At 43.6% G+C, this 12,142-nt stretch overlaps 1 protein-coding gene across 3 annotated transcripts in view; it reads left to right on the forward strand.

Annotated features, from left to right (window-relative positions):
- Positions 1-12,142, forward strand: part of sema5ba (sema domain, seven thrombospondin repeats (type 1 and type 1-like), transmembrane domain (TM) and short cytoplasmic domain, (semaphorin) 5Ba) — a 202,201-nt gene that overhangs the window by 135,767 nt on the left and 54,292 nt on the right. For all 3 annotated transcript variants that reach the window (XR_013974011.1, XM_080902212.1, XM_080902213.1), the window contains 4 exons: positions 1,025-1,087; positions 1,873-1,971; positions 2,078-2,291; positions 8,162-8,447. Coding sequence is in view for 2 of the 3 variants with exons in the window: in XM_080902212.1 (XP_080758338.1) it covers positions 1,025-1,087; positions 1,873-1,971; positions 2,078-2,291; positions 8,162-8,447 (662 nt within the window). In the remaining variant the exon portion in view is untranslated. The remainder of the gene's footprint in view (positions 1-1,024; positions 1,088-1,872; positions 1,972-2,077; positions 2,292-8,161; positions 8,448-12,142) is intronic.

A 12,142-nucleotide genomic window follows, 5' to 3' on the forward strand; every position in this document is an offset into this window, starting at 1 on the left:
TCACCTGAGGACAAATTTACACATAAAGAAGTTTTAGTTAAGCTTCACAATGAATCAAAGTTTTTACCTTTTTAACTCTTGGAGTTTGTTCGAGTTCTCCATCTGGCGAATGAAATTGTGACCCAGTTTAATGTTGACTCTTGTTTGGCCTCAGTTGGCAGGCTTCGCTGAATGTTGGGTCACAGCTTCGTCCCACTGGCCAGTTTTCCTGGCAATCCCCCAACATGTAGATAATTATCAATTCTGCGTGACATTAATCCTTTAGGGAGGGAAGGAAATAAAGAGAATAAGAAAGAGATGAATTGTTGTTATATAATGGCAGACTTTTTTACATTTAGTTAACCTCCTCCTTGGGCAGGGAGATCAGAGAAGAGGAGGAGATGGGGAGGAGGATGAGTAAAATGAGGCCAGTGACACATAACGGGGGGTCCTCTGGCACCTGCTCATAAACCGTACAGTTAATGCCAAGAAAGGGACATCTCTCAACCCCTCTAAACAAGAGCCAGAGCAGCTCCGGTGGCCAAGGCAGACTGTGTGTATGCTCATGCATTAGTGTGTTTGCAGTGCAGTCGCGCAGCGCTGCTGTACTGCATCCATAATTAAGCCCAAGACATACCCATCAACAGGAATATAATTGTGCAGTGGGAGGGTGGAGGTGGTGGAGTGGAGGTGAGTGCTGCAAACTTTCAGAGAGAGAAGAAAGGATAAGAAGGAGGGAGCGAGAGAGAGAGAGAAAGCCATTTACATGCTAATGCTGTCCTCAGCCCTTCAAATGCCTCGTTGCGTGCTTTGCCCGCTACCCTCGAATAAGCTCCGGGCTGCCAAGCCAGTCGCCATGTTTACACAATAAACAAACAGCAATGAGGTTAAAGTCTTTTCATGCATCTTTTTGAGCGTGCCTACAGTATTAGCAACAGTGTGCTGTTGCGTAACTGTTGTAAGCGTCTGAAGGACTCAGCTGACTGATTTTCGGCCTCTTTTGTCATCACAGGACTTTTTTTTCCTTCTTGTTTTTGTTTCCTAGGCGACAGAATGGGCACCGGACGAGGAGACCAGGGGGTCCTGCCAGAGCAAAGGCAAAACAGAGGTAACCTCCATCACGCCCCCAATTACAACACTTCATGTCAGCACTGCCTGGCTTACAGAGAGGCCATTTTGATATCTTCTGGCTGTCGTGGCGAGGTCCTTGTGGGCCTCATGGGAGGGCTCTGTGCAGAGCAGCTATTTCAGACCCTTCAATCAAGTGTTGTTTTTCTTGCAGTGAAGAGAGAGGGCAAAAGGGAAGGGAAAGAAAATGTGCACAAGAGAGTCTTGGGTGAGACTCTCAAAAGGACTTCCTCTCAAACATATCTGATAACAATTGGTTCGATCAGTATTCCTGCTTCAATGATTTTTGTAAGAACTAATTGCACCACAGTTTTGTTTTGGGTTTTTTTTCCTCTCACAGTGTCTATACAGTGAAGACTGATACCAAATATACAACAGGCTATCATTTTTCTTCGAAACCTGCATCACCGCAATTACCTCAGTCCTTAGCCGCAAAGACCAATAAATCCATTCTCAGCCTTTGTTAAAGCAGATTTGATTCTTTTTATTAAAACACATTCTTGCCTTATTGTAGAGCCTATGTCAGTGTCGCAGACAGGCTTCCATTCAGTTACAAACGAGTATTCATATTTCTGAACAATAGACTCACAAGAGCAAAAGCTGCACACTGAATTGCTTTGCTTTGATTGCATGCCAGGCCGGTACCCAAAGACTTGGTCCATTGTTCTTTTCAGCAACACGTCCAAGAGTATTTAGCTAACCACCTCAGCTTTTGCTCTACTTCAACTTTTCCAAAGTGTTCTCCCCCTTCCTTCTTCTCTGCAGACCGAATGTCAGAACTACGTCAGAGTCCTGCTGGTGAACAAGACGGAGGTCATAACGTGCGGAACCAATGCTTTCCAGCCGCGTTGTATCGCCAGAGAGGTAGTTATGTGTGTGTCCGGCTGTGCGGGTTTTGTCGAAACGCAATGAAAAGGCTGCAGATTTAACGCACCGCCCGTCTCGCTCCGTCTCTGTGCCCTGCATTCAGGTGGGCAACTTGAGCAGCGTGCTGGAGAGCGTGAACGGCGTGGCCCGCTGCCCGTACGACCCTCGTCACAACTCCACGGCGGTGGTGACAGAGAGCGGAGAGCTGTATGCCGCCACTGTTATCGATTTCTCCGGCCGTGACCCCGTCATATACCGGAGCTTGGGCGGCATGCCACCACTCCGGACTGCCCAGTACAACTCCAAATGGCTGAATGGTACAGAATCACTGCACAATCACACTGACGTCCTATTTGAGTGTCATTTATTTAAGTGTGTCTTTTTTTAACTGTGCTTCAGATAATGAGTATTTTCATCACCAATTAAAATTCTAGTTAATTACTTTGCTACTCAGTATTTTGTGAAATATGGCCACCAGAAATTCCCAAAAGGAGGAGGCGTTATTCAATTCTGTGACATAAATGTTGAATGAAAAAGCAGAGACGTGCAGAAAATGCTTATGCTGCAGAGCTGCGAGCTTGTGTTACTGGCGCTCTTGGGTTCATTTTAGAGCTTTTAAATCATCCAATTTCAGGGGTGTGAGTTACAGGTTTGCTTGTGTTCGACTGAGTAAATGTTCCATTATATTTTTCTGTCAGAGTCCAGAAATCTAATCAAATAAAACTAGTAATCTGATCAGTAATCTGACCTGTTGAACCTGAGATAATCCACAGGGTTATACTGTGTCAAATAGAAAATACCTGCTGCTGTTTCTTTAAACATTTCTCAGGTCCTGTCTTGAGCGGCAGATGGGCTAAGTCGGCACTTTTGCTTCCAACACAATTCCCTCCTATGTTAGAGCCAAGATAGATCAATCCGGCATGCTTTTTTTTCAAAGGTCTACAAAGACAACTGTGATTGAAGTACTGTGTAGAACACAGAGTTACAGGTTAGGCATAGGAATTGGTGGGATTTACAGAATGGCGGGGAACATGAAATACTGTCGGTCCGTCTGGTGCTGGTGTCAGTAATCTCCCAGCTGCTGACACTGTGCCTTTTTTCCCTCTACTGTAAACATTAAAACACAATCTGACTCAAGCAGAAATGTAGCAGGACCGTCCACTGAAAAGCGCTGTCATCGAGTTTCTTTGATATGCAGCAGCACTGAGATAACTGGATGTGTTATATAAAGAACATGTGCGATTCTGGAAGTAAAGGTCAGATTCATTTTCAGTCTCACAGACAATGTCAGATGACTAACAGTTCTTTCAAAGCCTGGATGTATATTAAACTCTCTCCTGGTTTAATTATCTGTATAAAATACGAGCAGCCGTGTCAGAAAACGTCTTTCTTTATGTAATGAGGGCAGTGACTAATGACTATTTTCATTACTGCTTGATTCCGCCCTCTTATTTTCTCAGTTTTTCCACTGAACATTTGGCCTATTAAATGTCAGATAGATCACCAAAGTCCCAAACGGTGAATCTGTTTCGTGCAGTCGGAATAGCTTGTTTTGTCTGCTGGCTTTCGTGAAAGAGACGTGAAAGAGAGAAACGCAGCCAATCCATCATTTAGAGCTGATGGCGACTGATTGTCTTTCACTGTTAAAAAAATTAATAGTGTAAACTGTATTTCTTGCTGTAAGAATAGGAAAATGCTGTGCAACTAAAAGGTGGGTGAGTCTGATGGTGTGAGTGTGTGGTAGTGATAGCAGACAGATGAGAGAGTTGCAGGTCCGGGATGAGGATGAGAGGGAAGCGGGAAAGATTGAGGACTGAGGAGTCAGTGAGCGGTGTAATTATTCCTCACAGCAGGGAGAGGGTGAAATTACAACACACAGCATGCTTCGCCCCATCCCGGGGACTCCGCCTGTGTGTGCATGCAAGTGTGGGCTTGAACATGCATGTATGTATTTAGACTGTGTGCAAGCTCCACATGCTTCCACGTGTGCTTTATTGGCACAGGAAGAAAGCCTGTTGACGGGAAGTGAGCATAAAAAAAAAAAAAAAGATCGAGTGCACATCAGCATAATCACAGCTGGCTGCACGCACAGTGAAGCACACATGTCGCCCTCCACTCCGCCGGTCGAAGCCTGCTTTGCTTCATGGCTGATGCTATGAGTGTTATGGAGTTGTGTTCCCCGGTGAATTTGGGGTGTGAATGAAAATCTCATTTCCAGCTCTGAGCCTCTCCAGTTCAGCAGAACCAAAGGCGGGGAGGGGGTCCTGGATCTAATCAGTCTCTTCTCTTATTGGATTGGTTGCCTGCCAGGTGCTGACCAACTGTTTCCCATCATGCATCTGAATGTCACAAGGAGCTACATGCACAGTCTCCTGAGGAAAAAGTCCTAAGAAAATGCCTGCATGCTTCTCTCGGTTTCCTCACAGGTCTCATTGGTAGCCACATGTTTATTTATGTTTTTGCTATTAGCCTTCGACCTCCTCTCAGCTCTCGGAAAAATGTTTCTCGGCAGATATTAAAAGAAACCAAAACATAAAAAGTTGTAATCTCTCATGCTTATGCATTCAGCTACAAGTGATGCTTCAACCTAATGTGAAGCTCTTTCATTGATCTAATTTGCGCTGGCAAAATACTGTTTCTTTTGCAGAACATTAAATACTGCAGAGATCATTTTATTTATTAAGTGATAGTAAAAATCTTAATGACACTACAAATGCAAAGCAAATACTGAGCATGTCTCCAACTTTCTTTTTAAATCTGCTCCTGGCAAGAAGAGTATAGCATTAGTTCAGGTAGAGCAGTGTATTAGCCAGTTGGCATGAACTGCTTCTTTCATGCTTCCCTTTGAGTGGCTCAATCCTCAGCTGCTCATCTGCCAACTGACTTGTAACATCTAATCATATTCATAGACGCACACAAAGAACTTCATAGCCAGACTTATATTACTCTGCTGATACCTCTCCAATGCTCCAGCCGCTGCTCTTGGGCCAATGCTGTGGGCCTTGCAGAGCTTTATTCTTTGCACAGCAGGATTCTTGTTGCTACAGTTAGAGCCCCCTTAAAGCATTTTATTGCTGTTATGCAATCATTTCTTTATAAATCATGAATTTTTTTGCACAACTTTGTCAGACTATAATAAAATTAAGAGTTAAAGTGGATCCATTATAGTCATTTCCATCTCCATATTTTTATCATGAGACTGTACTAGATAACATTTTCATAACTCGGTTCACAATAATTATTATGTATCTTATACTGGACCTTACTGCAGCCCCTCATTTCAACCTCTGTTTGAAACAAGCTGTTTTAGCACCCTTCTCACATCCTTTAACCCAGCTTTTTTCTTATTGGCTGCTCTTCACAAACAGAAGGATTGAATGGCAGGTGGGTGGAGCTTCTGTGCTCACATCCAGAGCAGGTTGTTTTCAGAATCCAAAGTAAGGATGAGTATAACTCTACTTTAGGTTTGAGCTCCGGATGAACCACAAACTCTATATTTCCTTCATCCAAACCAAATATTCCAGTAACCTAAAGCTGCATACACACATACTCACCCTCGGTCTGTGTGCAGTGTGTGCGCTCTTACTTTGTCTGCAAAGGAAAAAAAGGTTGGAAGTATAATCCTCAAGGACATATGTTTCCTCCAAATCTTATCTGGCAAAACAAATTAGTTTAGTACAAAACAGGTTTTTGCAGGAGATATATTCAGACATCTTTTGCCCACTCTTTTAGCAGCTAAGCCAGCTGAGAAGTGAGACATGTCAAAAAGACACAAAACGAACAGTTCTGTGTAAAAATGAAAACAGAGATCATCAGAGGCTTCTAACCTGCTTACAAAAGAGCTCGTCTGTCCCGTTGATGTAATTAAACTACCCGACATCACCCATCCCACCTGTGTTTAGCAGAGCATCTTTGCATTCCTGCAGCATCCCTTTGCTTGAATAATAAATAGCCGTGCACTTTCAGCAGTGATTGTGTTTGATCTAAGGCATCATGTGACGTTACTGGAGGCAGCTTTACTCCAGCACCCAACCAGCCTGCCAGATTGAACAATCTGTTTATCACTTAGCAGGGTACAGAGGGAAAAAACAAAACTCTGTTCATCACAGTTTGCACCCACGCAGCTTCAGTAATATTATGCAGAATCTGTCAGCTCCACCTGCCCTTTGCCTGACACACGTACAGTATGTAAACACAGAACGACTCAAGCACACCGAATACACACACTTATCCCTTACATTAGCTCACCAGCTTTCATATAACAGTTCCTTAGCTTTAAAGGGAAAGTAGCACTAACACATTATGATGGTTTTGCAGTGTCAGTCACCCTGCAGGCATGGCAACTCTCACTTGTTCATCAGCACGCCTGTTTGCACCGATTAACAGTCTAAATGGGGGATCGGAGTTCATTACAGAGATCTTGACAAAGGTTTGACAAATCTTTTTGCCACCGCTGTAAACACTGTGATTACCTTTGGGTTTCATGTATAATAAAAATGCTAATAACAAGCTCTGTTTCTTTAATAGCATTCGTACTCGCCTTCGATTTGAAATACCAGCTGAGGATGAACTGATAAGAATCACAAGTAAATTTAATTTAACTCGATAAGTCGATTAGTTCACCTGCTAAATTAGCCACCGCTGCTTTCCTCACATTCTCGCAGAGTAATTATGGCGGTCGGGGAGCGAGGTCTTTGGCACTCGCCGCCCCTTTAATAAAACTTGATTACAGCGTTGAAAAGTTGGGATCCCTCCTCCTGCTGATTGTGTCTTTCTTCTTTTGATACCACGGGAGCTTTGGTTTGTGCTCGGCCCAAACTGCCAGTTATTTTCATCACAGATGCTGTCGCTGTGTGTGGAGAAGCGGATTAGTTTTCTCCCTGCTTTGTGTAAAAATTACAATCTCTAAAAAGACTCGGTAGGCTCTGATGCACATTCCAACACGGCTGTTAACAGGTCATGTCCATCCTGTTTGTGCATGTGGAAGCTTGTGTGTGTGTTTGTAATCGCAGTATCTGCCTTTTACATTTTCATTATGTGTGTGCATGTGTCTGTGCAAATTAAGGTATTCTTCCATTCATGTTTTGCCCGTGTGAGTGTGCATGTGCCCGGATGTGCTATAAGTTACAATAAATGGGTCCCAAGGGAAAACAGCAGCAGCAGCAGTGTGTTTGATCATTTCTGCACATGAGCAGTGCTCATCTGAAAGAAGAAGAAAACACAGCGGTAGAAAACAAATCTTCAGCGTGATGCTCCGTGTCAAAACAGCCGTGTGGGTGTTAAGCCGGAAGTGTCGCAACAATTTAATCCTCTCATGAAAAACAAGACGTCTTCTACTTAGTGATCGTTAACAACCTCAGCTTTTTATTAACACTTATGAATGTTTTTCTGCAAAACCCTCAAAATACACTCATCACCTGTAAAAACAGGTCATTTCAATTATATGCAATACTAAAAACAACTTTTTTAGGTTTATTTTTATGCTACAAACTAGGATTGTAAAGTTTAGCGTTTCATTAAAAGTATCACACAAGAAACTACACTTGATGTGTCTGCACATGTCTCCGGCGTACATAAAGCCAAGACTGTCACCACGAGAAGATGCTGCAACAAAAAGAAAGTGAGTTTTCAAACGAGCCTGTCCTGTTAGATTTCTGCCAAACACAAATGTACAAGTCGAAGCGCCCTTTTCCCCCTGACAGCAGACAGCAGTAAATTAGTGTTTGGTGATGAGTCATTCGTGTCTAAAGAGTGACAGTAACGTCCCTCTTGTTCTGTGCCGTTTACCTGATAACCCACTGAGCAGAGAGGCCCATTAATCATTTTCTATGTGTCCCCACCCGCACCCCCCCCCTTTTCCCAGGCAATAAAAGCAGCGCGGACATGTAGTTAAACAGAAATCGCTCCATGGATTTACCTTCAAAATATCAGACAGATTTATTAGTAACCGTTTTTTATCTGCTTCCTATCCCTCTCTGCGGCTTCTCCTCATTTACACATTTGACATTTAGGCTCCTTTTCCAGACCATCTCAAACTGGGGTGGCAGGAATTCAAACTTGTGCTTGCATTCAGTAATAAGGAGCAAAAGGGTCAAAGCAAACAGCATCTACAAGACAAATGCTGCAAATATTTCTGTGCTGCAGGAGTAGATGTAATGATCCCCTCTCCCCTTCTTCCCCCCCATAGAACCCCACTTTATCTCGGCCTACGACGTCGGCCTCTTCACCTTCTTCTTCCTGAGGGAGAATGCAGTGGAGCACGACTGCGGCAAGACGGTGTATTCCCGCGTGGCGAGGGTCTGCAAGAACGACATCGGCGGGCGATTTCTCTTGGAGGACACTTGGACCACGTTCATGAAGGCGAGGCTCAACTGCTCTCGCTCCGGGGAGATCCCCTTCTACTACAACGAGCTGCAGAGCACCTTCTACCTGCCCGAGCAAGACCTTATCTACGGCATCTTCACAACCAATGTGTGAGTGAGCTCGAGCGCGCACACTGCCCGCCCTGTTTGACACACACGATTTGTTTGGCTTTTTTGATGCAGTCGTAGGCATTTCTAGACGCCGAGAGAAAACCCGTGGCACGCGGCCATTTCATCACGGCTCTGTGTTTGAGGTAAAGCAGTGATGCTTGCAGACGTTTAGGGCGCTGAGTGCTGCACCTGCTGAATGCGGCGCCGCTCTCTAATAAAGTTCAACCACCTGCCTTTTGTTTACACACTTTGCACTCCACTTTTATTCCAATTTATTCGCGACCGAACTGTGAAGTGCTTTTTTCGTTGCAGCATAATTGAGGAAAATAGGCTGAAATAAGTCGAGGACGAAATTTTCAAACTTATTTTGATGTACAGACATTTCGATTGGGTGTCTTTGCTTTGTTTTCAGTATATGATGTCTACAGTCTGTGAACACATGTGGAAAAAATGTCATCCTGGGGGGGAAAACAGGTTTTACTTTAGACGAGGTTTCCATGTTTTTAGATCTAGTATTTAACCACATTACATAACAGTTTATCTTTAAAAGCAGGCAAAAGAGATTAGTCGTTTCAAAGAGCTCATGTGCAATCTCGATTTTCCTCCCCAAGCAATATATTATTAGCTTTATTATCAGTGTTCACATTTTTTTTAAACACCCCAAGTTAAAAGCCCACCAAAGAGTCTGTTCTTTCAAAAAAATGTACATTAATGGCAGAGAAAATACTTTTCTGGCATTTACTATCTAAATCAATTCAGCCTGTGCAAATGTGGGTATGAGCCTGCTGCTCAGCCGGTGTTTGCAGGTGGATTACTAAAGGAGCGTAAAATCTAAAAAAGACACAAAATAACCCAAAAGACACACAGAATGACCACAGATTCATTGAAAGGGATCGTATGTCTGCGTCCCAGGGCTCATTTCATCAGCATTTGTCTCTTATGTATCTAGTGTGACAGCATCAATATTCCTCTTTGTATCATAAAGCATAAAATTACTGTAATGCAGCACTTACCCATGCATTCCTCCTCAATGTTGCCCTCGCTGTTGAATAGAAAGGATGAATAACCCCACCAAAACAAGCTGCAGCTGTGCTGAAGAGCCCTTTCAACAGCAACAAGAATATTAATAAGGGAACACTGGCGCACACACCGTAGCACTTGAACTTCTCCTCATTTAGGCCTCAGATTTCGTCACTTCATAAGGTTTGTTACTGCAACATTTTCCTGCCTGTATAGAGAGACAATTTTCCAAAGTTTGAGCCACCCCGCTGCTGCTAATGATCAGTGCGGATGCACACAGCTCTCTGCCGAGCTGGATACACAGATTGACTCATACTCTCTCTGGTGCGTTTGATTGCTCCAGGTGGGGGTGTAACACACTTCATTACAGAGAGGAAACACCGAGAACAAAAGTGTGTACATTGGAGATTATTTTGCGGCTTTTATGTTTAGTAAAAGTGTAATTGTGTCACACTCTGCTCTAATTAGAGGGTAGCAGCAAGCGCACAGCAGCTTGGTCACTCTGTTTAACACAGTAGTCCAAGAAAAGATGTCAAGGAGACATGTACATCAATATAAATTATAGCTTGGGCCTTTTTTATGTCTGCAATCCTTTAATGTGTGTTGCAGATGTGGCTCAAGTGGTAGAGTGGGGCATCTACCAATCGAAAGGTCAGTGGCTCCGTCTCAGGCTCCTCCAGTCCAGCTGTCGAAATATCCCTGGGCACGATACTGAACCCCAAATTGCCCCCAATGCATCCATCGGAATATGAGTGTCTGTATGGATGTTAGATTAAAAGTGCTCTGTGTGTTTGTGTGTGAGATTCAGAGACTTAAAGTAAGTGCTTTAAGTGCTCAAATTGAGTTGAAGGGTGCCAAATAAGTACCATTCCATTTATCTGTGACTGCATTTATTTTGAAGTATATTTAAACAGCATGTATCTCTCTCTGCACCTAGGTTCTGCAAATTATCTCAGCACATTCATACCCTTCAATGAATTTTGACTTTTCCTTTTAAGACTTCCCTCGGGACAAATTTTGAACCTTGCATGAGATTGAGTAACTAAACACACTGAAGAATAAAGGATGAATCAAAACTAAAAACCAAGACAACACTTTCTTTCTCACTTGTGAGAAAACACTACATATACATCTACCGTTGAGTCATGAAATGCTCTTTTCCACAGTGACAAGGAAGTATGTAGCAGATGCCAAGGATGCTGCGTACATAACCTTTCTTTTTAAATTTGGAAAGTAGAATCTGAAGCCACCCAGTCCACCACTTGAGTCAAAGTCATGTGAAACTATTAAGACTTGGCGATAAACCTTGCAAGCGTGGCAAAACAATCTCTTGAACTGTACATGCACTTTGTGCCTGCGTGCGTGTAAGGTGTGCCTTTGTGTGTGTGAGGAGCCATGGCTGATGCTATTCAGATGTATTCTGAGTAGTGTCAGGGGAGAAGTTGAATCCTGCCTCTCACCTTCTGCTCTCTCACCTGTTAAGCCGCCGACAGTTGACACTGCATTGCTGCTTCCCATCAGCCTGCAGCCATTTTTGGTGATAGATGGGAAGAGCGTGAGAGAGCAGGAAATGGCCGAGAGACAAAAGAAATGAAAAGCCAGGGGGATAAAGAAAGAGAGGAGGAGATAGAGAAATGAGAAGAGGTAATGAGAAAAATCATTAAGCTCCAAGCTTTTGTCTTTCTCCCATTGTCTCCTCCTTCAATTCTGAAGCGACTTGCCGGTCCCTCCAAAACTGCTTCGCTCTTTGGGGCTGGATATGTTAATGCAATCACCACCAACACTGCCTCCATCTGTCTGGCCTAAATTGAGCAGACTCACAGCTGCTCCCAGGAGTTTGGGGCTGTAAAACAAAACAGGAAGAGCTGGAACGGAGCACTTATACCCTCTGTCTGCCTGGGCCGGCTCTCGGTACTATAAATCCACCTCCTCCCTCTCTTTGTGACCGTCTTGGTTTATCCCTTGGTCACTTTAGGTTGATGTTTGGCAGACAAAACCTACAATTTCGGTCGTCGGTGAAGTTGTTCATCAAGAAATAACAGTCACAAAGTTTTGTTCTCGCAAAATTCAAAGGCGCTGCTTTGTGAAATGAGCATTTTGAAGACTTCTCTCAATTTTTCTAGATCAAACGATTAAAAAAGGGAGGCGCTGATTTTTGTATTACACTGCAAAGAATGCTGCTGTGTATAAACGGATTTAAAACATAATGGTTTTCATCCCTGTTACTCAATCTCTACACAGCCCACTAAGCAAAAGCAGCTCCCTAACAGAGCATCAGCAACCTCTTTGATCCTCCCCCCTTTTGTCTGTGCAGTGCTGAGTGTGGGTATCCTACGTTTTGGGCAGTAAAGTACATTTCCCCTCATGATTTTATGGATACAGAGTGAGAAAAATAGGATTTGTTAAGTAGCTTACATGGACAGTTGTATGCTTTAAACAGAAATGTGTGTTTTTTGCTGCGGTGCATGTTCATACCACAGGGAGAGCGTTCTGGTAGAGCATTCAGTCTGCACAGAGCCTTTTAGTTTGGACGCTTCCTTCCTCATCTGCTCTTTGCAGCTTGATGAGCTCCCTTCAGAAGCAGACACAGCACAGCTTTTTAGCAATGCTTCCAAAATGCCTTCAGCAGCCACAGTTAGTGAGACAGTTGCCCTCCGTGGCACTACAACTCCTGT

This window comes from Rhamphochromis sp. 'chilingali' (genome assembly GCF_963969265.1).
Source record: "Rhamphochromis sp. 'chilingali' genome assembly, chromosome: 14".
Classification (NCBI taxonomy): Eukaryota; Metazoa; Chordata; class Actinopteri; order Cichliformes; family Cichlidae; genus Rhamphochromis; species Rhamphochromis sp. 'chilingali'.